Source organism: Podarcis raffonei, chromosome 2 (genome assembly GCF_027172205.1).
Source record: "Podarcis raffonei isolate rPodRaf1 chromosome 2, rPodRaf1.pri, whole genome shotgun sequence".
In the NCBI taxonomy this organism is placed as follows: domain Eukaryota; kingdom Metazoa; phylum Chordata; class Lepidosauria; order Squamata; family Lacertidae; genus Podarcis; species Podarcis raffonei.
The window spans coordinates 52,050,066-52,077,537 of NC_070603.1; the positions used below are offsets into that span (position 1 = coordinate 52,050,066).

General features: G+C 44.5%; 1 protein-coding gene across 1 annotated transcript in view; it reads left to right on the plus strand.

The window, feature by feature from the left end:
* Positions 1–2,117: 2,117 nt before the first annotated feature.
* Positions 2,118–27,472, plus strand: part of SH3PXD2B (SH3 and PX domains 2B) — a 103,123-nt gene continuing 77,768 nt past the window's right edge. The window contains exons 1-2 of the mRNA XM_053376602.1: positions 2,118–2,466; positions 17,420–17,500. Of these exons, the coding sequence (XP_053232577.1) occupies positions 2,227–2,466; positions 17,420–17,500 (321 nt within the window). The 5' untranslated portion in view covers positions 2,118–2,226. The remainder of the gene's footprint in view (positions 2,467–17,419; positions 17,501–27,472) is intronic.

Sequence of the window (27,472 nt, forward strand, 5' to 3'; positions counted from 1 at the left end):
TGCAGATTCCAACTTGCAGGCATATCCTGTCCATCATCCTCACCTTTGTCTTCTGTACATGATCTTAGCTGCTCCTCTTTGTCTGCAAGTGCAGCAGCATCAGTTGTGTGCACATTTCCAGGTCGAAGTGGATCTTAAAGCTTTGGAGCCAACTGGGGCTGGCTTTGAATGCCCAGGCTGCCCATCCTCAGCAAAAGGCTGGGAGAGTATTAGAGGCTGAGAGCCTTCTGTCACAAAGTGAAGCCATCAATAGGCATGCATTTACAGTTCATATCTTCAAGCAGGAAGTTTATTGCCTTCTCAGTCTTCACCAAAATCTTGTCAGGCTCCTGGCTCATTAAAGGTAAAGGTGAAGGGACCCCTGACCATTAGGTCCAGTCGTGACCGACTCTGGGGTTGCGGCGCTCATCTCACTTTATTGGCCGAGGGAGCCGGCATACAGCTTCCGGGTCATGTGGCCAGCATGACTAAGCCGCTTCTGGTGAATCAGAGCAGCGCACGGAAACGCTGTTTACCTTCCCGCCGGAGCGGTACCTATTTATCTACTTGTACTGGCGTGCTTTCGAACTGCTAGGTGGGCAGGAGCTGGGACCGAGCAATAGGAGCTCACCCCATTGTGGGGATTCGAACTGCCGACCTTCTGATCGGCAAGTCCTAGGCTCTGTGGTTTAACCCACAGCACCACCCACGTCCCTCCTGGCTCATTACCTTCAGTTATTTGAGCTCTTGTTGCCACAGCCTCACAGATCCCCCCACCAACCTTGATGGCATAGCTGCTAGATTCACTGTGGCCAAAATTGCCGGCCAGGGTGCAGACAGACATGCCACCTCTCAAGCAGTTCAGCACAGCCAAGACTCAGCTAGAGTGGTAAAGAAAAAGCGATTTATATGCGTGGTATGTGCGATATAACATTGTGCCACCAGATGGCGAGGCGGAGCTCCGTTTTTTCTCTACCTATTTTCCCCGCTTTAAACTGAAACGCTTCTTTTGATGCGTCTAGATTCCCCGTTGGAGCCAGTCGTTGTCCTCTTGTATTGCACAGCAGCTGAGGGAGCTGGCTTATGTTTTCGGGGCCATGCTTTTTAATCTCCCAAGGCCTCACGCACCCTCTCCCTACAGATCCCACCCAACACGATCCCTAGGTGAGTGCACAATGGCGGGTGGGATTGCTGAATCCACCCCTCGAGACCCACCCGCCCCCTTTATGGGGGCGGGACAAGCGTGGAAAGTTGAAGCCGGGGGGGGGCAGGAGAGGGGGCGAAGTTTTGCAAGGGGGTATTTACTCCATAGGAGGGACTGAGGGAGAGTTGTGGGAAAGGAGCTCAAAGTGCTTTATGCGACGACGGCTCGAAAGGCGACCTTCGGCCTCCCTCGGAAACCAATTGCGCCGCTCCTGTCGCGACAAGGAGCGTTTCAAAGTGTGGCAATTCCAGATTCAGGCGAGGATTAATTGGTGCCTTTTCCTCTTCTGAGAAAAAGGCGACGCCTGCGTTTGACCTCGGCTGCTTTCGAGCTCTCTTCCTTCACTTCACAGAGAGAGAGAGAGAGAGAGAGGCGGGCGAGTTGGGGGGGTCAAATGGAGGTTAAAATGGGATTGTGTGGAAAAGGCTCGCTCCTCATATTAATCTAGTCCCTCTATTTCCCCCTTGCTGCTCTTGGTTATGGGTGACGTGAAAGAAAGGCAAGGATCGTGCGCGGGTTGGTTGTGTTACTGGCAGTGGGCAGGAACGTGTGGATTTGCCGACCAGCTCCAACCTCCCACCGGTGTTCCGGCCACAGCTGAAAAGTTGCGCCTTTGCTTCCCCCCCCCCATCGCCCCCCCAAAGCACCCCTCATTCTCAGCGGCACAAGCGAAAGGCATGGGGCGGAGAGGCGCGTCTGCGTGTTTGGCCTGAAAGCGCTGGCGAGCCGCACGGTGGTCGTGGCCCTTTAAGAAGCCCGGGGAGCGGGGCTGGATCAGAGAGCGCCATAACCACACCGCCTGCGCCTGAGTGGGATAGGCTGCTTTGGCAGGGATGGGCTGGGAGGAGCCCTCCTGCATCTGCAAACTCTGGCCAGGGAAAGAGCGAAGGGGGTAGAGCTGGGGGGGAGGAGGAGGAGGAAGAGGAAGCAGAAGCAAGAAAGGGGAAAGGGGGGGGCACAGGCAGGCGCCGAGGGTGCTGTGGGGCTCAGGCTCGCCTATCCCTTAGCAGCGCAATCTCTACAACCGCTGCGTTTAAAAGTTTATGCTCTTTGGGTCCAGGAGCGTTGGCTGCGCCGACCCTCCCGGAGGAGGGGTTTCTTTCGTCTTATCTTCCCCTCTACCCGTCTTCGAGATTTACACTCCTTCCCTCCCCCCTCCCGCTTTATTTTGTTACTTGCTTCTGGGGTTCGGGTTGCAGAGGACCAGCGCTATGCCCCGGAAGAGTATCTTGGAGGTGAAGGTGCTGGACGTGCAGAAGCGGCGAATTCCCAACAAACACTATGTGAGTGAGCGTGGCATGTGTGTTTGTGTGTAAGTGTAACCCGCGGTCGGGCGGGGAGAATTGCTAAAAGCGCCTTGAAATCCTCCAGCCCAGTATTTCTCAACCTTGGGTCCCCAGATGTTGTGGGACTACAGCCGTTCATTTTCCTCACATGCTGGGACAGATCTGCTGCCCTTGATACAGCTGCTTTGCTGGGATTTTGCACGGGCATCTTACCCCTGCGTGTGTTTTTTTTTTGGGGGGGGGCGTCGGCTGCAGCTCCCTAGCTAGCAGAGAGGCGATGGGGTCGCCTCCCCGCAGCCGCTTCTGTGCGGTCTCTTCCATTCCCTCCTGGATCCACTGTGAGTGCATGTTGTAGCTGGAATAGTCTGTCTATGCACACACTGCAACTTCCTAGCAAGCCAGGCAGGAAGTTCTTGCCGCCTGGCTCTTTCTTTTCTTTCACCAGCGTTGACATTACAAAGGCAGGATTGTGCATGTTGACCAGCCCGTCACTTTAAATCTCTGGCCAGTGCTCTGGACGGGTCCCATCGTGGGATGGGCAAGCATAAGTCTCCCTTGGCGTTTGCTTTTAATGGTTTGCTTGGAAATTTAAACTGCTGGAGGGGATCTGGAGAGCAGCTGCTCTCCTGGCAGAGAAATCTACATGGGTTTCTTCTTTCTCAGAAAGGAAAGTAGTGGCTTTCCTGCCAGATTTGTGTTCAGCAGCCTAGAAGTGCATCTGTAGGGTGTGTGAGAAGTTTGCTCAGATTTCGATCTACCCCAGGCGAGAAGACCTCTGGTACTCCCTGCTTTTGTGCCCGCTATGCTTTACAGGCATTGTAAGGCTGTGGGAACCTGGCTGCAATGTGTCAGAACTGTCAGATTCTGTTTAGAGTGTGTATCCGTTGGGGCTGGTGACTGGCAGGTTGGGTGCTGCAGCTTGTCATTTCCCCTAAACTGGGGTATGCCTGCTGAATAGCAAACACCTCCCCTTCTTGCAGGGTCTGTTCTCCCACTTTTAATATCCTGCCTGTTCTGTGCTGAATCCTTAACACAAATATTTCGTGCATTATAGATTGCGAAGGAACACAGTCTCTACCCAAAGAGTTGACTGGCAACTCTGTTAAAGAATCTATGGCAATGTTTAATTCATTCACAACACACACACATACACATAAACATATTAGGAGCCGGAGGGGTGAGACTGTGCAAATAGAGACAGCAGAGATGGACGGTTGCGCTTCACATATGGGAACCTGATCGTTTCTGAGAATAATGAAAAAGGGAGTTAAGTAGGAGGCAGCCAGGAGGATGCAGAGGAGAACAAGGAGTGAATGGTAGCATAGGATGAAACATGAGTAGAAAATACAGGTCTTTTAATTCCATATCCTCTTATACTGTACAAATTGGTGCAGCAATCTTTAACTATACCTACCTCTAATGATGTAATGATCCCTCCCCTGCCATTTTGAGATAAAAAAACTATGATACTGTGATAGTTTTCATTTATTTATACTGTTCTCAGCAACAATTGTCACTAGTATAGGCTTTGCTTAGAATGTCATAACAATCTGACCTTTTATTTTATTGCATTTATATCCCACTTTTCTCCAAAGGAGCTGAAGGTGGTGTACAGGGTTCTCCATTTTTATCACCACAATGTAACTGTGAGTTAGGCTAGGCAGGCAGAGAGAGAGATGGACTTGGTAGAGGCCACTCAATCAGCTACTGAGAAAGAATTTGAACCTGGTCTCTGAGCTCCAACTTTGTTCTCTCCAGATGTTGTTTGACTCCCAACTCCCATTAGTGCTAGCCAGCACAGCCAGGAGTCAGGAGTGATGGGGATTTACAGTCCAAAAACCTTTGGAGGGCACCAGGTTGGGGAGGGCTGCTCTAACCACTGCATCACAGCGACAATCTGCCGAATTTTGATAGTGGAGAAGGCAACACAGGGAAGCGGGTGGGGAGAGGAAGATAAACAAAGGAAACAAGTAGTGGGGATGATCTACAGTACAATCCTATGCCAATAAACTCTATTGTGTCCAGTAGAGTTTACTCCTTGTTAAATATGTTTAGGATTTCAGCCAAAATGTAGTTGCAGACATGTGCTTTAGAACTGGCTTTAGAACTCTAGTTGGAGATGAGATTCTACTTACTTAAAAATATTGATGGGTAAAGGTAAAAGTACCCCTGCCCGTTCGGGCCAGTCTTGCCAGACTCTAGGGTTGTGCGCTCATCTCACTCTATAGGCCGGGAGCCAGCGCTGTCTGCAGACACTTCCGGGTCACGTGGCCAGCGTGACAAGCTGCATCTGGCGAGCCAGCGCAGCACACGGAACGCCGTTTACCTTCCCGCTGGTAAGCGGTCCCTATTTATCTACTTGCACCCGGAGGTGCTTTCGAAGGTTGGCAGGCACTGGGACCGAATGACGGGAGCGCACCCCGCTGCGGGGATTCGAACCGCTGACCATGCGATTGGCAAGTCCTAGGCGCTGAGGTTTTACCCATAGCACCACCCACGTCCCTATTGATGATTATTATTAATTAATTAATTAGATTTGTATACCACCCTTCCTCACAAGATCTCAAGGTGGTTTACAGGATAAAAATACAAGGTATAAACACCAGGAAATAATTAAAACAAATACAACAAAGCAATACCCCCTTCCACAAACACATTTAAAAGCCTCTTCTACTAGATTGCTGCTGCTTTTTATAATGCTTGCTTTTAAAAATACCTTGCTTATAACATGACATTACCTTATGTATCTTATTAGACTGGGGCAGAGTTAGGTCTTGCTTTTACTCTTCACTATGGATAATTTCTTTTGTTTCTTAAAACTGAATGCTGCCTTTGCACCAAATGATGCTATAGTGCTGGCCACATTCATCCTTTGAAATACATTCCTGAGTTGACTGGAATAGGGTTTTTTAATCTTTGGAAGGATCTGCCAGTGACTACAGATAGAGACGCTCTTAGCTGTGTTCTAGTTCTGTCTGAGACATCATAGTATGGAGAAAATGCATAATCAAAGGGGGGAAAGATGGTAGGCTCTTACACATAAGAGAAAAAGTGAGTCATTTGGGAAAAGACAATCCTTTAAATCAGAAGGAAAATCAACGAGAAATTGTTGCCTGTAATGAAGGATAGGCGAAGTGAACCAGTTTTGTATAGCTCTTCAGTTCAGATAGACATAAGATTTGATTATCATACCCCAGAAGTTTTCAACCTTTTTGAGTCCACGGCTCCCTTAACCAATTACATTCTTTCTGTGGCACCCCTGTGGGGCTCAGGAGCCCAGTTATGTCACCCCTTGCCTGCAGAGCTGACAGCCTCTCACCCTTTTTTGAACACCCTCCCTTGGGGAGTGTTCTCTCCCCTTTCCTTGGGAGTCCTCGGGGCAGCCGTCCCTTGTCTCTGAGCTGACCCCCGCCCCAAAGAGAGGTGTCTCCCAGAGGCACCATTCACCTACGGAGCTTATGGCCAGGGCTGCTGCAACAAACAGCTGTGCAAGCCTTTGGGAGGCAGAGACAAGAGAGGGCATCATAGCAGGGAGGAGAGGAAAGAGGGATGGAGGCCAGTGTTGCCCACAGCACCCCTGACAATCATTCAAGGCACCCCAGGGTGCCACAGCACACTGGTTGAAAAACGCTGTCATACCCTAACAACCTGTTGTTGTTTAAATGAGGCAGTCCTGCTTTCTAGCTGACTGTAGGGTTGGGCAGTTGTTTGTATCTTGGTCAATTCAAATGCCATGGTTGCTACTGCAGAAACCAGCTCTGTAATTTGCACTCCCTCTTTCCTTTGAGTAGATTAATTCCTTGGTCCCCTTTCCCAGCTCTGAAAGTTTTGGAGGTGGAGGAGGAAAAGGGGCTTGTACCTAACCTCCCAGTAAGATGCAGTGTGAGGCCTGGAACTTGTGTTGCAATCCCCTATGGGAGTAAGCACCAGTGAACACAATGGGACTCCTGTGCGAAAATGCACCCAATTGTTCTTAAGGGGAAGGTCCTGACAACCAATCTGTGCTTGACTACCAAGGCCCAAACCAAATTTGTGGGTCTCCGCTGAGTGCATTTGCTGTGTGTAACCTGCATACTTGGGATTGTGTGTTATGAAAAATCAGCTTGCACACAAACTGCCCTCTTGGATCAGACCAAAATATCCATCTAGTCAAGCATTTGGTTTCCATCTGCTCACCAGATGCCTCAGCGTGGTTAATTGTGATTTTGGATTTTAGAAGCAAATATTAAGATGGGAAATACACTTCATGCTAGCCAATGTGTGTTCTCAAACAGCACTTGCGATGGGAAAATTGGGGTGGGAATAGGAATTCTGCCCTGTAAATTTCTTCCTCACTTTTTTTTTAATTATAAAAAAATCTTAATCAGTGTTGATTCCAATTGGGCAGCACTGCTGGGGGGGGCAATGTACTAAAAGTGTGTGTGTGTGTGTGTGTGTGTGTGCGTGGTGAGAGAGAGAGAGAGAGAGAGAGAGAACCATTTGCAGAGGAGAACTGATGAACACGGAAAGGGTTAAGCATATTTCTGTGCTGGTTCTCACCTGCAAATACCTCCCCCCCCATTAGTATTACAAGGCAAATAAGGATAATAATGATATGGTGGCTCTAGAGCCTATATTTATTTTATAGCATGTAGATCTGTCCAAAGATTTCTGCTGGCCATATATATCCAATGAGTTCCTTCAGACAAGTTCAGCTCTTTGACTGCATACCTGGGACTGTTTTCACGGAGCAAGAATATATTGTGTGAACTAGGCCTGAGGCTCATTCTTATTTACACAGATCTTTTTTTCTGTCTTGCCCTTCCTCCAGTTATTTATGATGGAAAAAATACTGACTTCTCCCTTTTGGAGTAGCATGAAAATGGTTGGTGATGTCATAATTCCTCTTCAAATTACAGTACTGCTCTAAGTGAAGGATTAAAGGCTGCCTTCCCTCTTGGCAACTGTGAGCCTTCCTCTTCTTCCAGCAATGGAAAATATCCACCACAAATATGTTTGCTCTCATTTGATTCCTTAGATGATTCTTTAACAGTTAAAAGTTTTTAGCCCTTGAAAAGAGAATGAACTTATGATTCTGTAATTCAGCTCTGACAACCTTTGCAGGAATATATTGTGTTGTGGTTGATTTGAAATTGGCTGCTGCTGACCTTTACACACCAAGACTAGACCTTTGTTCTTTATCTTCTACCTGAGCTAGGAGTCTTTCACCCTATTTTTAAATGTTCACATATGCTTTCCACTCGTCCCAGTGGATGAAAATACAGGATGAGATTTCCTTTGGAATCCGTAGTTTTTCAGCTTGCCATGTATTTCCATCTTTTGAAGGGCAGGTGTGAAAATAAAGGGCAATTTTAGGAGTCTTCGTTTGTCTCTGGAATCCTATGGTGTTTTATTTCTGAGACTTTGAAACCTTCACACCCACACCCACCCCACACACATTTAAATTGATGTGATTATACCATATATCTACAGATAGAAGACATCTCCAAACATATTCTTATCTAAGAGGCTTTGTCTGTGAATTAAGAGGTCACCTGCAATGAGATCTTCCTACTTTGGTACATGCACTGTTTACTCACTGGTGACATTCCAGTGATTCCAGAGCACAATTCCAGAGCACAATAATTAGAATTGTTCAGAGAAAGCTTGGAATGGGAAAGAATCACAAGGCCATTCTCTCTCTCTCTCTCTCTCTCTCTCTCTCTCTCTCCCCCCCCCTTTGATCATGGACAGTTGTATATCCATACGGTGACCACATGGAGGATGATAGACCAGTTTGTACACACAGGCAGCCTGTAACCATCTCTGTGCCCAGTTGCCCAGTTGGACAATGTAGTTGCACTAACCTTTCGGCCATGAAGCTGACTGTGTGGCCATTGCCAGGCACACTGTCTCTCAGCCAAAAGTACCACACTGGGGAGTTGCTTGGCTAAAAAGCGGAAGAAGGACAAATGTTGTAAGCTGCTGCCTTCAATTCGTTGGAGGAATAAACACATTTTAAAGAAAATCATGTCTCTGTTTCTGAAACCCTGTGAACTAGATTAACGTTGAAGTGAAAGAGAACAGTGTTTGCCCCTGAATCTGTACATAAGAACAAGACAGATTCCCAAAGACAGTTAATTATATACACTCCAAACCTATTTTTATACAATAAGTGGAGAGGCTGAGTCATCTTGCTGTTGGCTACCTACAAGGCTCTTTCTGTGAGGTTGGAGCCAACCGTAAATAGGCCTGTTAGGCCTCCTCAACTACTTTGAGCACAGACCTGTCTTTCTCTTCCCTGAAGGCAGTTTCTTACTATTCATGAGTTTGGAAAACTCCCTACTTTCAGAGTGTCATAGTCTGACCTAGAAATGACCTGTGCATTCCCCCCACCCCACCCCTAGACAGACAGACAATTGCACTTAACTTAATTCTATGGAAAGTTGTATTTTCAGCTGTGGGGCACTAATGGGGAGACTGGTTCTCTGAGAAAAGGCTGAGGAAAGTGTGGCCTTGAGTAACTTCTGCTACTCATTTATTGAGTGCTCGGAAGATCTGATGTTTGAGAATCTGCTTCTGTCCTCATTTAGAATCATAGAATCATAAAATGGTGTTGGATTGAAATTGAGAGGTTTCTAGCTGTAATGATACAAAGGAACATTGATGGGGGAAAAAAGGGTTTGAAAAATAAGGTACTGTTATAAGCTGTAATGCTTTAAATGAAGGATTTGCTGAACAAATAACCTTAATTGGGATACAAGGAGGAGAAGTATGAGGAGGTGTGAGAAATTTGTTATTTAAAAGTATGGTTTATGAATTTTATGCCTTTTTAAATGTTTTTGTTTGTTCTGTTTTTGTTTGTTTGTTTAAAAAATTGGAAAATCTAATAAATATTCTTTAAAAAAAATAGAATCATAGAATCATAGAGTTGGAAGAGACCACAAGGGCCAAATTTATCTCTGTGGCGACTGTAACAGAGTGCGGAGTTGCATGTAACTTTTGTTTCTTCCTTCTCCCCACATCCCCTCAGCTTTGGAGAAACCTGCTTCAAATGAGCTTGCTGCATCTAGTTAGTGGAGTTATGATATCAAATCTGTGTTTCATAATGAACTTAACCTTTTCTCTCATCTCATGGTTGATGAATGGGTGAATGCCTGTTTGGGCAATGGGTCAGCTTTGTGTTTAGGGATCTGAACTTTTGACTTGGGTTGCCTAACAGTCTGAAGACAGATATTGATTGAGTCTGGGAGGAGTGTAAGTGTGGAGGAGGAGGAGGAGGAGGAGGAGGAAGGCAAAAGTGAACTATTTAGTACAGGTGTGGGAAACCTTTGGTCCTCTAGATGTTGCCAAATGACAACTCTTATAATCCTTGGCCATTGGCCGTGCTTGCCAGCGCTGATGGCAGTTGTAGTTTAGAAACATCTGGAGAGCCAAAGGTTCCTCACTCCTGAATTAGTACCATAGCTCCAACTGATCTAGATTAATCCCTGGATTTCTCAGTGGCAACCTCAAAAAGAGGACTATTGCACTTGTTTGCAGTGTGCATGCAGCTGCTGAGACTTGAAGGGAAAGGGTGTGTGTTAAGAGTACAAGGCCTGTTATCCTATGTCTGTGCCCTTAATCCTCTCAAACACAGTAAATAAAGCATAAGACACTTTCTTCTTTACAAAAATATCAGTAAGCTGGTTCCTTTTCTATAGGAACCCTTACATGGGGCCAGGGTTCAGGAATACAGTTAAAATAAGTATAGATACCACAACATACTGCTCCACAACTTACAAAATGGAGGTGCTAATCTGGCTCTGAATTTAGAGATGAGCTAGGAGCCAGTGCGAAGTGACATATGTTGGTGTGGTTGGACTAGAAGATTGGCAATGCTAGACTTCCAGTGTTATTGGGAATTGTTAAGAACATTTTTCTCTTCTACAGCTGACAAAGGGTTACATCTTTTTGTAGCTGTTAACAGTTTTTCTTCTAATAATGCTAGCAAGTAGATGAATGCATTGGAAATAAGCTCTTGATGGATGTCTTAGTAATGGAGTTTGCTAGTGATGCCAGACCAGTAATGAATGATGGATGAGAAAAGTAAGTGATTGAAATCTTTATTTTTAAAATATGAGGACAGATAAAGCACTCCTTTTGTAAGATTATTCATGCACTGCTCCAAGCTGCAGCTTTTTAGTTGGGGGCAGTGACTGGTCAGCACAACATTGCTGATTCTATTACATTGAAATACATTGGTATTTCCTGCAACGTACAACCAAACCACTGCACTATATGAATTACAAGTGGCTGGACTTGTGTGTTAGCACTCATCTGAAGGCATATTGGCTCATGAATTGGTGCATGTGCAGAAATTGCTTACATGATATCCTCTTTTGTTTAGGTCGATGACTGTAAGGTGAGTTGAAGACACCTCCCAATAGGTGCTTTGTAATGTCGACTTTGGGTGATTTAGGCAGTTGTTCAATGCTGAGCCATGCCAGGCATCGGATTATCATTTGGTCGTATAGGAAGGTATGAGATGTGGCCTGGTGCCTTATCTAACAGTACTGGCATTGTGTAAACTTACATCTGGTCCTGAAACATGCCGCAAAGCTGCTACCATGAAAATTCAGAAATGTGAGTACAGATGGAGCATTACTCTTCTGGCTTTCCTATCTCTAAATAGGCAGAAAAGGGAGGGGTTGTCTTCTAAATGAAACATGGGATCCCTGATCCACGATTTCCATGGCTTGCCCTGTATTTATCCCCCAGTCACCGATAAAGTCAAATTTTATTTTCTAAACCCACTTGTGCACACTTAAAATGTACTTGTTTTGCAGGATGTGGTTGCCAATAAACTGAAAGAATTTGAAGAAGAAAACAATACCCCCTCAATGTAAACTTTGGTTAGACTCTAGTCCTGTTGGACTCCTGTGGTGTGTCTTCCTCTTACCGCCTGGTTTGTCTCAAGACCACCAGCTCTGCTCTTGCTAGAAGGTTCTGGCACTTGGTTCCCCTGTTGATAATGCTAAGTGATGCCACATCTGATGAACTTGGTAAATTCCCCCTGACTTCTGGTGCAAGTTCATATTGAAAGAATCATGTGGCTTCAAGAGTGGAGATGGGGGTGTGACTCGCTGGGTTTTATTTCTCCCTATTCAGTTGCTTTGAGGGTTTTTTCCCCCTCTCTCTGACAGCTCTGTTACAGTTGGACAGATACCATTTGCATTTCTCTAGCAGCTTGTCACTCTTGGCAGTTTTCCTTTTGGCTATTTTTTTCCAGTCCCGTTTCCTTCAATATGTGGTTGCTACAGCTAGTGAAGGGACAAGGAAGATTGGGAGGGAATTGTATTATATAGATGAGGTCATACAAGGAGGTATCTGTGAGGAACAATATTCTTTTGAGCCAGGACTTATCACCCAGAAGAATATTTTCCTTCTCCATATGCAGCAAGGTTTTAATTAGTCAGGGGTTAAGCTTGACGATACAAAGACTTCTTAAAACCCAACTTGGTTAAATGCCCATCATGTTTTAAATGTTTGTAATATAACGCACAGGCATATTTTATATATAAAACCACAAATTAAACACATAATTAGCAAGAGACAGCACCTCCCATCTATGTTGGAGCTCAATCCTAGTAGCATTTTATGTTGTTGAAAGTGATCCCTCCCCTTGAAATATACATGGAGAACGTACCACATTTTAATTTTCATATTATTCACATAAGGCACCAGTGTAAGAGCAGGGCCTCCAAGTGCCAGGCAGATTCTTATGGGAGCAGTTTCTGAGGTAATGTGGTCCCAAGCCATTTAGGGCACAGGTGGGTAGAGTTCAGATTTATTTTTTTTTAGGGACGCGGGTGGCGCTGTGGGTAAAACCTCAGTGCCTAGGACTTGCCGATCGTATGGTCGGCGGTTCGAATCCCCGCGGCGGGGTGAGCTCCCGTCATTCGGTCCCAGCTCCTGCCCACCTAGCAGTTCGAAAGCACTCTTAAGTGCAAGTAGATAAATAGGTACCGCTTTATAGCGGGAAGGTAAACGGCGTTTCCGTGTGCTGCGCTGGTGCTGGCTCGCCAGCTGCAGCTTCGTCACGCTGGCCACGTGACCCGGAAGTGTCTTCGGATGGCGCCGGCTCCCGGCCTCTTGAGCGAGATGAGCGCGCAACCCTAGAGTCGGACACAACTGGCCCGTACAGACAGGGGTACCTTTACCTTTACCTTACTTTGCTTTTTACTAGGTTCAAGAGATAAAGAATGATGAGCCCAGGACTTTCTTTTGAAGACTAGAACTTCCATGCACAAAATCCAGCCCTGTTTATTTCCTCCCCAATTTTTTCAGCATCATAATTGGTGGTGGTAAATTATTTTGTTCTTAGCATTGGTCAACATTTGGGAGTCAGAAACATTTGTCCATAGTGTATGAAATAAATTATTATTACTACACCAACCCAAGCTCTATATAAAACTGTTTAAGAATAGATGGTGACCGCGATCTGAAGGGCTACTTAAGATGTGTCTCCCAGGGATCACCTGTACCCAGTAAAATGCATTTGTTTAATCCATGCCTTATTGCTCCCCTCCATTTAAAGAAGCCAACTGCCATGCAACATGGGACAGGATACTGCCCTTAAGGAAATGGGGCCCTGAAGCTCCCTTAGGCCTGTAGAACTTGTTGCCCAGTTCTTTGGATCACAGGTCAATATTTGGTACAGCTCAGACTTAAGTTGTCCATTTGAAGAAAACTTTATGGAGTACCTTTGTTCTATTTTGACCTTTTGCTATGGTCACTTCCTCAGCATTTTCCCATCCATATAAATGGGTGTGGGTAGAAAGGAGAATGTTTTGTGATGAGAATACTCATCTCTATAGTGGATACTTGACCCAAAAAGCGGGGGGGGGGGGAATAGTTTTTACCAAATTTCCAATTCTTACTGATAAGCAAGCCCTACAAATTAGCCAGTTGATTTTTCCTTCTACCTAGAAGTCATAGCTGGTATGGTGATCTGAAGTTAGGACATTGGATTTTCAACAGGGGAGCCTTCCTTTAGATGTAAGAAGAGCCCGGCTGGATCAGACAAAGGCCTGTCTAGTTCATCCTTCTATTTCCACAGTAACCAATGAAATGCTTATGGGAAGCCCATAAGCAGGACATGAGTATGGTGAAATTTGTGGTGTGAAGTATGTGTGTTCTTGTCGTGCATTGGATTCTGCTTTGAGCAGGTGGCTAGTTACCTCATTCAGCTCCAGTGTCCCACTATGCATATGAAATTATCAAAATGGTGAGTGTGTGGGCCAATCCACGATTTCAGTGTGCATGAGTCATACTGATCATGGAATGATTAGTTAAAAGGTTGCTGGGAAAGTTCCCCTTCTTTCTTAACATCTTCCTGGGATGTGCAAATCAGACACACAGTCCCCTTCTGCAGTATGATCAAGCATGCAGAGGCAATCTCTGGCTAATAAAGTGTTCCATTTCCTCTAGAGGACTCCCAAGATGCACTTGGTTCACCAAAAGGGCTTGCCGCAAAGCAGCCAGCATGACATCATTTAGGTCTTTGGCCCCCAGAAGTTCTGGCTCGCTAAGCATTCTATAGCATTTCAGTAATGGATCACTTTTGGCAGCCTGCCTAGAGAGAGAGAGAGAGAGAGAGGGAGAGAGCCTTCTACTGGGGCTGGAAAAGCCTGTATATCTTTGTTGCTTTCCCTTCTTTATGCTGCCTGTATTTCAAGCCTATTCTCATGAGACTTTAATCAGATTTGTGGAAACTACTTACAGGGGACTGATTTTATTTAAAGCTCAGAGTAGTTAAACAAAACCTGGGAAAGTAAGAGATTGCAATACAATACTGGAGGGTGGGGGAGAGAAAAGTGTGTGTGTGAGAGAGAAATACACATCCATCTTGCAAAAGCGATAATTTTGACTTCCTATTTGGGGTTTTCGAAATGGTATCTTTGCTAGGGTTGTAAAGGATTGGGGCTAAGCTGGACCAGTTCTTCAGGGGTGCTCTTTTCCTTCAAATGGGAATTGATGCATCCCTAGTCTCTTTATATACGTGTGTGTGTGTGTGTGTGTGTGTGTGTGTGTTGCGCACACACAGACATGGAATTCAGCAATATACAGCATGGAGCATCTGGTACCTGTTGCTAAGGGGAGCTTTGTATGTGATTTTGGCCATTGAAGGCAAAGAATGGAGAAGGAAAAGTTATAGAGAGGGACTTGATTACAACAGGACTAATGTTAAATGTGTAGGTGCAACAGAGAAAGGAGTGGAGGAGATGGGGGTAGCCTGGGAACTAGAATGGATGCTCTCCAGAAACAGAAGGTTGTGTGTACATTGGGGCAGGGGGAGATGTTTCAGGGATTTGTGGAGAAGGTAGCAAAAGTGGTTGAGCTGTTCTTGTAACTGTACTGGAATACCAGCCATAGAGAAGTATGTAATCAAGTGCAGTTTATAGGTCCCACTTCCAAGCAGATTGTGGTCCTTCTGCACATGGGAGTCACTCCAGAATTGTTATTGCAGCTTCAGGGGGAGGAGAGCAAAAGGAAAGAATGAAATAAGCTGCAGGCTCCCAGTAGAGGTTCCATTTTTGTGACCCTGTCTGAGGTGGGAGTGACCTGCATAGGTAAGCTCAACCAGTAACAAAAGCTTTGAGATGGAATAAAGTTAACATTAATATGTATTTTCACAAAATATACAGAGAAGCTTTATCAGAGAGAAACATAGTGGTATATGCTTCTGTTGGTCAGAATGCTGGTTAATAGTCCAGGATGAACTGTTGATGTTTCTTTGTTGCCATGTAGGCTAATAATTAGGAGATGACTTCCTGATCATCAGGAACTTCCCTGTGACCATCAGGGCTTGGAGAGGGTGATTTCTTGTTAACTGAAGGGAGTGGATGACAGCTGTGTGTGTGTGTGTGTGTTTGGAGAGGAGGAGAAGCTGCTGTTTGTGGTTTGGAAGAGCTGGAGAGAGGAAAGTTTCTGGTAGGAGCTAGAAAGTGGGGATAGCTTTGAGGATGGGTTGTCCATGTTTCTCTTTAGACCAGGGCTGGGGAACCTGTGGCCCTAAAGATTAGACTACAGTTCAAATCAGTCCTAGCCAACATGGCCAATGATTAGGGCTTATGGGAGTTTTAGTGCAACAGCATCTGGAGGGTTTGAGGCTGCCCATTACTGTCTTATGAATCTGTATTGCTGAGGCCCTTGCTTACTCTCAAGTTATATTCTGCTTCTCTATATAAAATAAGGTGCCTTTTATAGTGTTTGTTTTAAGGCGCTCTCATGCCTGGGAAACCAAGCCTTGTGGCACTGGAACTTTTTATTTCTCAGGGATGTGAATTCATGGTACTGTGGGGAAAACTTTGTTGCCCCAAGTCAGTCCACCCCTAAATAGCTAGCAAGGCTGAGTAAAGTGGTTTCAGATTCTTAGACACAACAAATATTGGATGCAACATGCTCTTTTTCCCAAGAGGTGAGCAAACAGAGGAAAGCAGTGACAGCAGCAGAACCCCAGGAGAAGATATGGCTGTTGTTTGGCATGGCCAACAGCCAAGACTAACAGCCTGCGATCTCTAAATATTTACCAGTTTTCCCAGGGCAGTAAATTCTGCAAGTGGGTGGGAATTAGCTAACTCTGAAGAACATTCACAGGGAGTGTATTCCTGATGCTTTTAATCCCTGTCCTCTCTGTGCCGCCATTGCACTTGGGCCTTTGGGATTGTAGTGTTGGTGATAAATTTACTTAAGTCTGTGTGCAGGGACCGGAAACCAAATTTAGATGATAATGAAGCGAGGTGTGCTCTTGTCCCTTTCCAAAGACTCAAATTTGTGGCTACAGACAATGTATATGAAAGATATCAAACTGCTAGTCATAGATATCGATGAAAGCAACTACTTAGAAATGGGAATGATTAAGCTGTATAGAAATGTGTTAAACAGGCAAACAAACAGTTGTGAAACAACGTCAGATACATTAATTTTGCCTGCGTGAGGGTTCTTCATTGTGGGGCTTCATTTACCTTGAGCATCCATTAGGAAGATCAAACCAAAATGTTTCCCAGCGGCACAACCCTGAACGTTCCAGGGGAGCGTGGATGAAGCGTTCGCCCCACCCCACCCTATAGCAGTGATTGTACATTACTCCCTGCAGTTGCTGCTGAGCACCAATTTTTAAAAAACTCAGTCCACAGTGAAGCCAGGAAGTGTTCCCCTAGCTGTTACAGATGTTATCACATAGCTGGCTCTTATTTGTTCTATTGCATCATTATGCAGCCAAACTGGAAGCCCTGTTCACACAATTGTGCGCCAACTGTGCATTGACTGTAAAGTGGGGCTGTGCCTTTTAGCTCTGTCCCTGAGAGCACATCTGTTTTCCTGGAACAAAATTGCATTGTGTGTGGTTGCCTGGAAAGAAACAAGAAACCTGCAAGGTTCTACTTGCTTTTAGAGGGGCTCCATGCAGCTGGGACACCTGCACAGCTGGGTGGCCTGATTGTGCAGAACAGCTTCATGCGTGAAGCAGCTCATGCATTGAGTTTTCACTTACTGACTATTGTAGACAATGCATGGTTGTTTTAGGAAGCAGGGTTAAAAGTGTGGTCCTGGTCCTCAGTTAAAACACAGCAGCTCTACATATGAGGAATGCGTGAATGACAGTTAATGCTTTCTGACCTCACTTGGGCTTCTTGTGGGTTAATTTTGAAAATCACAGTTATGGGGATTACAGATAAATCTTTAAAAAGGGCAAGAAAGGTGAGTAAAAAGGGCTTTTATTAAAACGGACCCTTTCAATACAAAAAAAGTTTGCATATAAATGATGCAAAGAAACCACCCCCAGCTACTGCCCTTTCTGAATAGCTGCCCAGACAATGATCATCTTCTAAGGATTAATTAAAGTATCTCTTTAATGGACTATGGAAGCATCGTAACAGCATTTTGATGTGATCCGAGTTCCCTAAAGTGTCTTTCTTCTTCCCCACAGGTATACATTATTAAAGTCACCTGGTCCAATGGCGCCACTGAAGCAATTTACCGACGGTACAGCAAGTTCTTTGACCTGCAGGTAAGATTATTGCTGTGTTTTTGCCGTATTCTGGGGTTCCTGTTCTGGAGGGCTATAACCTATTATCTGACCTGTGTTTGGGATGGTGCAGAGTATTTTGGTCAGGTGACAGTTTTACACTTTTACATGACAGCTGCCTTGAATATGGATTGTGAAGTCCTGTGGCTGGTTCGTCTCCTATGGTTTTGCATGCTTATTGGAAGTGCCAGCATTAATGTTGATCCATGTCACACCTTTCCTTCTTTCTGAGAACCACCCTCTTGGTTCCAGACATGCTGGAGCAGGATAGTATCATAGAATTGTAGAGTTGTAGGAGACCCCAAGGGTCATCAAGTCCATCCCCCTGAAATTCAGGAATCTCAGTTAAAGCATCCATGATGGCTATCCAACCTCTGCTGAAAAACCTCCAAGGAAGGAGAGTCTACAAGCTCCCGAGTACAGAAGAGGGCGAGCTTTGGGGGTTGGGGGGCGTGTTCCCAAATGCAAGGAGGCTGCCAGATAACTAAAGTTAAGATCTTCCTCTTCAGAAATGCTTTTTAAAGACATGTTTTGATGTTCACTGCAGATATTTGACTTCAAAGTTTTACTGGAACCGGGTTATGTTTTATTGCTCCTGTTTCCTTTTTGTGTGTTTGAGTTTTATTTTTGACTGCTGCCTTTATTGGAGGTTTTACTTGATATTATGAATTGATTTTAATGTTGCCAGCTGCTTTGAAAGTCAGTTTGGCCAAAAAGGAGATTAGACGTGTAGGAAGTAAATGAGAGAAGCAGCAGCAAAGAAGCTACTTCACAACTTTGCCAGAGTTGCTCTGGGTCTTCCATGCTCAGCATGTGAATGTGGCTTTTAAAACTGCAACTGCTTTGTTGCAGAGGAGAACTTGCTTTCTCTGAAGCTTCATATAAACCCTAAGTTAAGCCCAAGTGCTTCTCAACTTGAGTTACATGGGTTGGGCATAAGATTCACGTGCAAGGTCACAACTGATGCATTTTGGCCTGCTCTTAAGGAAACCTAGATGTAGTCTGGATTCCCTCAGTCTTTCCTTCATGCGTTCCATGGGCCTTCTGTGTCCAGTGGAGTCACTTGTATCTAACAGTTAAGACAGGGATGGAGCTGTGTTTGATAAACAAGGAAGGTGGCTTGTTGGGTTGAAATAAACGACAGACGAATGACAAGTGTCATATGGGAGGCATCTCCCGAGCATGTCTCGGAGAGTCCCTTTTATTGAATATTACAGCATTGCCACATATGTGCTTGTTGCTGATGGGTTAACACAAATACAATGCAAAGGTTGCATATAGGCATTAATCATCAATAGATTAAAGGTTGGGAAAGGGAACACAGAATTGGACAGGTATGAAAACCTCCTTATTAAACTATTACTAGTGATTGATATAGCAAAACTTAAAAGAACATAACCATCGCATTCCGTAGATGTGGTCAACCATGCATTAAGAACAGGTCAGGGTACGATGTTTCATGAACTCAATGTGAACTAAACATTCTAGGGTGGATGAGGAAGGAATGCTTCAGCTTAGAGCGGTTTGCCAGAGTCATGTGCAGAAGCAAAACTTCCCATCAGTGGCTAGTAGACTTTGCAAGTAACACAAACCATTTGCTGTGAAGGTTTGGTGGATCTGTACAGTTGGGCAAAGGCTCACTTGTTTATTTTATCAGGATTTATCTTATTTTAATCCCTTGTGTGTTAGATTTTGACCTGAAAGTTTGCCCCATTTGTCTTCAAGCTCCGGTTTAAATCACATTTCTAAAAGTTGCAAGATGCTCATGTCTTCATAATGTATATGTGAATTTTGCATATTTGTCTTTTCCCTACATGCTTTAAAGTAGCTTTCAGTAAAAAAAAGGGGGGGGGAGCCAGTTGTTTGGAAAGTGTTAGTTTTCATACCCACTACTGCTTCAGATGTTGCTTTGCTGCCTTGAATGATTGTAGAATGAGGAATTAATTTTTTCCAAAATTGTGTTGAATTGGTGATGCTTTATTTCTGGTGCTTCAGAGTTTGGATATTAGCTTAAGAGTGTCTAAATGTCTAGCATGCTGAATTAGGGTGTTTGTTGCTACCAAATGTTTCAGGCCGTAGTCTGATGTGGTTACTTGGAACATGCAGAGTGTGTTTGGGGCCATCTTTTTAAGTGACATTTCATTTAGCTCCTGCTCATTGTGAATGGAATCCGTTTCTGGTAAACTGGTGGTCACAAAGTTTTGTGAGTCTGGTGGGTTTAGTATCCAGTGGTTAGGATTCCTATTTTGATACGAGCCCCTTCATTCAGCTCCTTTCTCCAGTTTCTCCGTGAACAATGACCCTAATGAATTATTTTGCCAGTAATGCACACCATGGAATGTAGAAAGAGAATTAATTCATTGCACAGCATTATTGGCAGCATAATGCATTGCAGGTTTCTGGAAAGAGAATACATTATATTACAGAGTTTTCTTGTTTTTCTGCAGCACAGATGTGATACCCAGTTCCAATTTTAATGCATAACTTTCCCTCTCTCTCCTACTTTTGCCCAGTGGTTTTGTTATTATCATATGTAGTAAGTTAATTTTCGAGGAGGGTGGTTCAGATGCTAAGGGTAGATAAAACCACAATGCAGGGTAGGGCTGGCCGATATCAGCATTGTGGTATATCACCAGCCCAACATCGCGATATACCACAATGTTGAAAAAACAAGCTGCATTGGCACCAGGTGAAATTGCCGCAGGTCTCCCCACAGGAGCTGAGGCGGTTTCACCCCAGTGCCTAGCAGGCTGGGACAACACAGCTTGTTTGTACGGCTCATCTGGGGCATGGGAGGGCTCCCGATCCTTAGCTGAGCCATCCCCGGTGCTCCCCCTGCTTGCGTGGGAGCCAGTGCCAGGCTGGAGGATCCTTTAACTGCTCAGCTGAGGGGAATGGCAACCGCACACTTCTCAGCCGAGCAGAGGGGTGCAGAGGGAGGAAATAGCTGTATTGGCACCTCGCCGATACAGCTTTTTTGTCCCTCTGCGCAGTATGAGGGCAGAGTGGGATGGCGGTTTCACTTAGCGATATATCACTGGTGAAACCGCCACTGCTCCTGAGTCGCTCTATTAGTAACGCTCGCTGGTGGAAGTCACTAGCAGAGGGACTCAGGAGCTGTGGCGGTTTCATCAGTGATATACCTCTGAGTGAAGCGAACATTGCGGTCTGCTCCTCATACTGGTCCTGGGCGATCTATTGATATATTGCCTAGGCCTCATGGAAGGTCTGATTTGATCTGAAAGTTGGTGGCAAAAGCCATACAGAATATTCCTATCTAGTTCTGGACATAAGATGAAGAGTGCATTTGCCAAAGGGAGATGAGCCAAGGGCACTAGCTATGCTTTATGAGCCAGAACACAAACTTGGCTGCATAGACGAGAGGAAAATCCCAAGTGAGCACCTGTTAAAATTGCTTCCGTAGCCTCATGATCTGAATCTGGGCATTATAGCAAGTCCCAAACCTAAGGACTGGTTTCTTGATCGAGTGCCTTGCAACAACTTTTTTTTTTCACCTGGAGTCTGCAAAGGTGGTTTACAAAATTGATGAAATACAACTGTTCAGAGGCTAAAAATCTATTGGATGACTCAAGATCCTTTGAGACTGGGTGGAGGAGAGAAGGTGAACTTGCGAGATCTTAGCTTGGGAGGGTTCATCATCAGCCATTTATTTTTGTTTACCTATAATAATAGAACAGATAAGTGCTGCAATTGTTATCTGTAGTTTCTTCATTATCTTTCCTGTACTGTAATATGAATGGATCACCAGCAATTACATCACAGAGAGCACTTTCAGATCATTTAAACACAATTAAGTTTCAAAGGACTTGACTCATATGCATTAGAGAGGTATAGTGGCTAGTGTGTTAGACTAGGCGTCAGGAGCCCACATTCAAATCCTCAATTATCATGTTACAGGTAGGTAGCCGTGTTGGTCTGCCATAGTCAAAACAAAACAAAACAAATCCTTCAAGTAGCACCTTAGAGACCAACTAAGTTTGTGATTGGTATGAGCTTTCGTGTTACACTGTTACACTGAAGAAGTCACTAGACCCTTATATATATTGAGAGGGTGGGGAGGGGTATTACTCAGAAGGGTGGTGGGAATTGGTGGTTGGCTGATAGGTGTGGTAAACCTGTTGACGACTGTTAACAACTGCAATTGGTCTTACAGGAAAAAGCAAGGGGTGAGATGGCTAAAAATAGGTTTATCATGTATAATGAGATAAGAATCCAATGTCTCTATTCAGACCAGGTCTCTCCATGGTTTTAAGTTTGGTAGTAAATTGCAATTTCAATCTATGTCTGAAATTCTATTGTAATAAGACAGCTGCTTTGAGATCTTGTATAGAAAGTCCTGGGAGATTGAAGTGTTCTCCTACTGGTTTCTCTGTCTTGTGATTCCTGATGTCAGTTATCATGCTCACAGAGTGACTTTGATCTAGTCACTATCTCTCAGCCTAACTTACCTCACATGGTTGTTCTTGTTGAAACAAAATGGGGTGGGGCAATGAATGCTGCTTTGTGGTCACTGAAGACTTGATAAGTAGCTGAGATTGTAATCAGTGGCCTGAATGGAATGAACTTGCTGAATTGTACTCTAATTCCAATGGAAATAAAAATCATTTTTTTAAAGGATACTTGTACTTTCATGAATCCTGTTTGCTCTGTATGTGCTCTTTTGGTTTCTGGCCTCTTTCTCCTTTTCATACACCCCCCCCCCCCAATTTCATACTGCCTTATACTAGTGAGCCATAATTTCTTGTTTCAGAAAAAAAATCTGGATCAATGTGTTGTAAATCCCAGACTTGCTATTCTCTCCTAGGTTGTTTCAGATGGAGGAATGGTTCTCATAGAACAGACCTTTTTCCTATTAGCTCATGTTGTGCTGTGCCAGGCGATACGATGTATGTGTCACCACCCTGGAAGCAAAGTGCTTTTGCCATCAAAATGGGGTTGGGCATGCAATGTGCCAAAGTTATTTTGGCCGCTGATCCATTTGGCAGATATGGTGGAAACTTTATACATGGCATGAGAATAAATTGTAATGTGCACCAAGAGGCTGCCTCCCATTATGCTGAAGATTTCCTTTGGTCGTGCACCCACAAGTTGAATTAGTTCACTGCTTTGTTGTGGGTGGGGTTTTTATTTTTATTTTTTTGGAAAAGGCAAACCATAATGGACGTAGGTCTAGAGTATAAAATTTAATTTAATTCCCTCTTCTTCACCTGCAGCTAAAAATTGATTGGAGAGCTCAGTTGCCCCCCATTTAGAGCTGCCAGCTGTATGTCCTGTCTACCATAACTGCTACTAAATTTGGGAGTACAGGTGGGGAAACATTGACCTGATTCATAGTGGCTTTTCTTTTCCTTACTTGTATGAATTAGGGTGGTGGGATTGTTTCGTACTCTTACCTTCTTGTCCACACCTTGAGTTACATCCTGACAAGTAATCCATATTTTGTGTGAGACTGTATAGACATGCCCTAACAGCTTAATGTTACTTGTATATTATTCACTACAGCCATTGCTGTTGGTATACCACCTGAAATAACTAGAAGGCCCCATAATTGATCCTTCTCTCTTTGACTGTAGGCGTGCGTCCCTTCCAATGACCATAGTATTGATACTGGGGTGGGATGCAGTGAGATATCTCTGCCTATCCTTATCTCTCTTACTTCCCACTGCACTGCTCAGAATAAACTCCCATTTGACTCTGGTTGGGAGATGCTCTCAAGTCTGCCTCCACCCACTGGGAAGGTTTATGAGCACAACTCACCTTTTTCTCATCTGTTTATACTGCCCCTCAGTATAAATGATGATTTCCAGCAGTGTCTGCCTGCTTGTGGAACAGATTTACCCCACACTGTCCCCTTTTTATCCTCCCAGCTGCCCCCACAGTGCCCTCACATACCAAAAACCGGCTCTGGGGAGTTGGGTGAACCCTCCAGAGCAGATGTGGGGGTCGAAACACTAAGCTTACCTCCCAACACAGCAGCAGCGGGACTAGGGGAGCGGTAAAACAGCCACGAATGTCTTTCTGGGAACCAGCATTCTTGCTTGTTTATGGTAACCATAGTTTGGCTATGAGGCCCCTGTGACCTCATTGTTTTCAGCATACAGTATAAACAAAATAATATAGCACCCCCCGCAACAAAACAATAAAAAACCTTTCACATTGGATCTCTTGTAGACTCGACACTTGCTATTCTAGCCTAAGAGTTTACTGTTATCATTTTGATACAGTAGCTCAAATGCTTGATAGTCTGTAATACTAATTATTTAAGAAGTCATTACAAAAAAAAATCCCTTTGCAGCAAGGATATATCCGAATCTGACCGGACACAGGTTAGAGCTCAACATCGAGCCTACCAAGTGGCGATAGCGACGGCAAAGAAGAATTTCTTCACCGCCTCTATTGCATCTGCAGAAAACAGCAGTAGGAGACTTTTTCAGGTGGTTCACAATTTAGCGGAACCACCTGCAACATCAGGGCCCAGTACGGGCCACATGTTCTCCTGCAATGATTTTGCAAAGTTTTTTGCAGATAAAATCGCTCAGATTCGGGAAGAAGTAGACTCCACCGTGGGAGCAGGGACGGGGCGGGAGAGTGCTAGAGTTCTGTCTAGTCGAGTGGGATCAATTCCAATCTGTTACCTCTGAGGATGTGGACAGGCTGCTTGGACGAGTGAAACCAACCACCTGTCTCCTGGATCCTTGCCCATCCTGGCTTATAAAAGCTAGCCAGGAAGGACTGGGCGATGGGCTTCGTGGGGTGGTGAATGCTTCCCTCCGTGAGGGAGACTTCCCAGACCCGCTGAAAGAGGCGGTTATTAAACCGCTTCTTAAAAAACCATCTTTAGATGCGAACACGATGGCCAACTATCGCCCAGTCTCAAATCTTCCATTCTTGGGCAAGGTGATTGAGCGAGCGGTTGCCGAACAACTCCAGGCACGCCTGGAAGAAGCGGACCATTTGGATCCCTTCCAGTCGGGATTCAGGCCTCATCATGGGACTGAAGGTGACCCGGAAACTACAACTAATCCAGAATGCGGCAGCTAGACTGGTGACTGGGAGCAGCCACCGAGACCATATAACACCGGTCTTGAAAGACCTACATTGGCTCCCAGTACGTTTCCGAGCACAATTCAAAGTGTTGGTGCTGACCTTTAAAGCCCTAAACGGCCTCGGTCCAGTATACCTGAAGGAGTGTCTCCACCCCCATCATTCTGCCCGGACGCTGAGGTCCAGCGCCGAGGGCCTTCTGGCGGTTCCCTCATTGCGAGAAGCAAAGCTACAGGGAACCAGGCAGAGGGCCTTCTCGGTAGTGGCGCCTGCCCTGTGGAACGCCCTTCCAGCAGATGTCAAAGCGATAAACAACTACCTGACATTCAGAAGACATCTTAAGGCAGCCCTGTTCAGGGAAGTTTTTAACGTGTGATATTTTACTGTAGTTTTGGTTTCTATGGAAGCCGCCCAGAGTGGCTGGGGAGGCCCAGCCAGATGGGCGGGGTATAAATAATAAATTATTATTATTATTATTATTATTATTATTATTATTATTATTATTATTTTATTATATTATATTATCTTGTGGTACTGCTAGCAGAACCTGTGCCTCATTTATAAATTCTGTTTTGTTACCTATTTATTCAGATTTTAAGAGGATGCATAATGCTTAAAGGCAGTAGTGAAGTAGATGAACCCCAATATTAGTAATTTACTTCCCAGTATGGTAGCAATGCAAGTTCTATAAAGCAGGTAATCTTCTAAATAAGAAATCTTAAAGGGGCAGGGGGAATAGTCATAAATATGCTTATTCCAGTCACTTTGGAGCTGCAGTATCTTAGAAATCTTTCCCCTGAATTCTCCCGAATACATAATAATGATGTATTACACTCTAGTTGAAAGCTGGCTCCTTGGTCTTGATCCATTAATAGCTTTCCTGCATTGGCAGCTAGCAGAGAGCTCATTCTACCAAATGCTCTGGTGCCAAAGTAGGCCAGCCAGGTTTGGAATTGGCTTAAACAGACAGACACACTAACGATCTGCTGCTTGTATATACTGCTGTGAATGGTATCCCATCTGATTCTTACTTTTGGAAATTTACTTGAGAAATACCTCCATAAAAAAACTGTGCCAGGCTTGCTAAAGCAGCACTAAGCAATTTGCACATAAGAGAAACACATCAAAAGTACATAGCTTTGGGGAACTTCTTTTTAAATCCAAGATCATAACAGCTCAATTACTACTACTCAATTTACTACTACCTAAACTGAAGATTTAAAAGAAGCAGAGATCCAGCTTTCAACACATTACTGGGCATGGATTGTCTGTGTTTGCGTAAAATGTGTGGTGGGCAGTGCTTTTTCCCCCAGAGGGTACTCAAGGGTACACAGTACTGGCACCTCTTTGTTGTTGTTGTTAAAGTAAATGCCACACATCTGTAACAATTTCATGGTGAGCACTGGCACCTATTTTCCCAGAAAAAAAGCACTGGTGGTGGACATGATGGTATGTGCGGGGGGGGGGATATAGAGTTATCGCCAACCAAGTCTTATTCAGAGTAGGCCCACTGAATGTCTACAACCCGTAGCCTTAGTCACTGGTACCCTTTTTGCATTCATAACAACATAAGCTTCAAAACCTTTTACATGTGAAAGCAGGTTCCTGTTCAGAAAATGGGAACACGTTGTTGTATAATTGCACCAGCATTTGTAGGGCAAGCTTTTGGAAGAGGGAGAGCAGTTCATTGGGCATGGGTGTGTATTATTTGTGCAAAAGACAGCTGAACCCTAGGGGTGCCCAAACCATTTGGAGAGGTAGGCTCAAAATGAACATGTTTATTTCCTTGGTTGGAGATAAATCAGTAGCAAAACACTTAGCATGCAGGCAGGACTCCAGAGCCCTAACATCTGCAGCAGCATCTTCCAAATGCTTGTGTGGACTGCCTGTTTGGACAAACCCACACAAAAACAAGACTCTGCATCTTTTTAATGCTAACATGTCAGGGAGAAGTCTAGGTTAGGAGGTTCGTCCCTTGTTTTTGTATGTAGATTTTTTTTTATGTGGACAGAAGTCAAAAAGTGCAATTTCCAAGTGCAAGGAAGCCCATATTCATGAAAATTCTGAATATGTAGTTTTGGTTCCCAATTGTCCTTTAAAAGAAAATACACCATAATCTCTCTCTCTGTGTGTGACTTCATTGACGAAGTAGTCTTTTGTGAACATATCCAAGAGAAGGTGGTCTGTCTGTTTGTTTCCCAATTCTGAGAGTGACGTGGTGGAAGCTCACCATCACCTAAGGTGGGTGTTCAGTGGAAAAAATACTTATTTTGAAACACATGTGCTGTGAACCTGAAGATAGGGCAACTTTTTAAAAAATAGGCTTTTGGCTTTCAAGACTGAGATAGTATTTCCTCTCCTCCCTCACTCTCTGGGGGAGTGATGTATGATATATTTGCATATAGAAGCCCTTCAGATCTACACTGCTACAGTAAAATTTAATTGTCCCTCCCTGGTTCCAAGTTGAAGAAGCCTGAAGTGTGAGCTAATGTTCTAAAACCCCACAGCCACTTAATTAAAAGCTACAGCAAAGAAGTCCAGCTAGTCTGCTGCTAGTGGAGTCTGGCAGCACAAACCTGTCTCATGTTCTATAGTTGCTGTCTCAGACCATGATAAGAGACACCAATATCACATCATCCCTTACCTACTAGAGGTCCATTAACCATGGGCAGGGATTAGCTGGGTCTGGAGGTGTAGCTTGGTTTATTTGACTTAATTTCCAAAGAGTCTGTCTCTCTTCTTACCACAGTCTGGTTCAAAACCTGTGGCTGAACCATATGCTGTTATGCTACAATTTGTGCTTGAGGGTGGCTACCTGGTTGTATTATAAATGCCACTTGCAAAAGGGACTATGGTTTTAAAAATAAATCTGAGATTCTTTGCTGACCT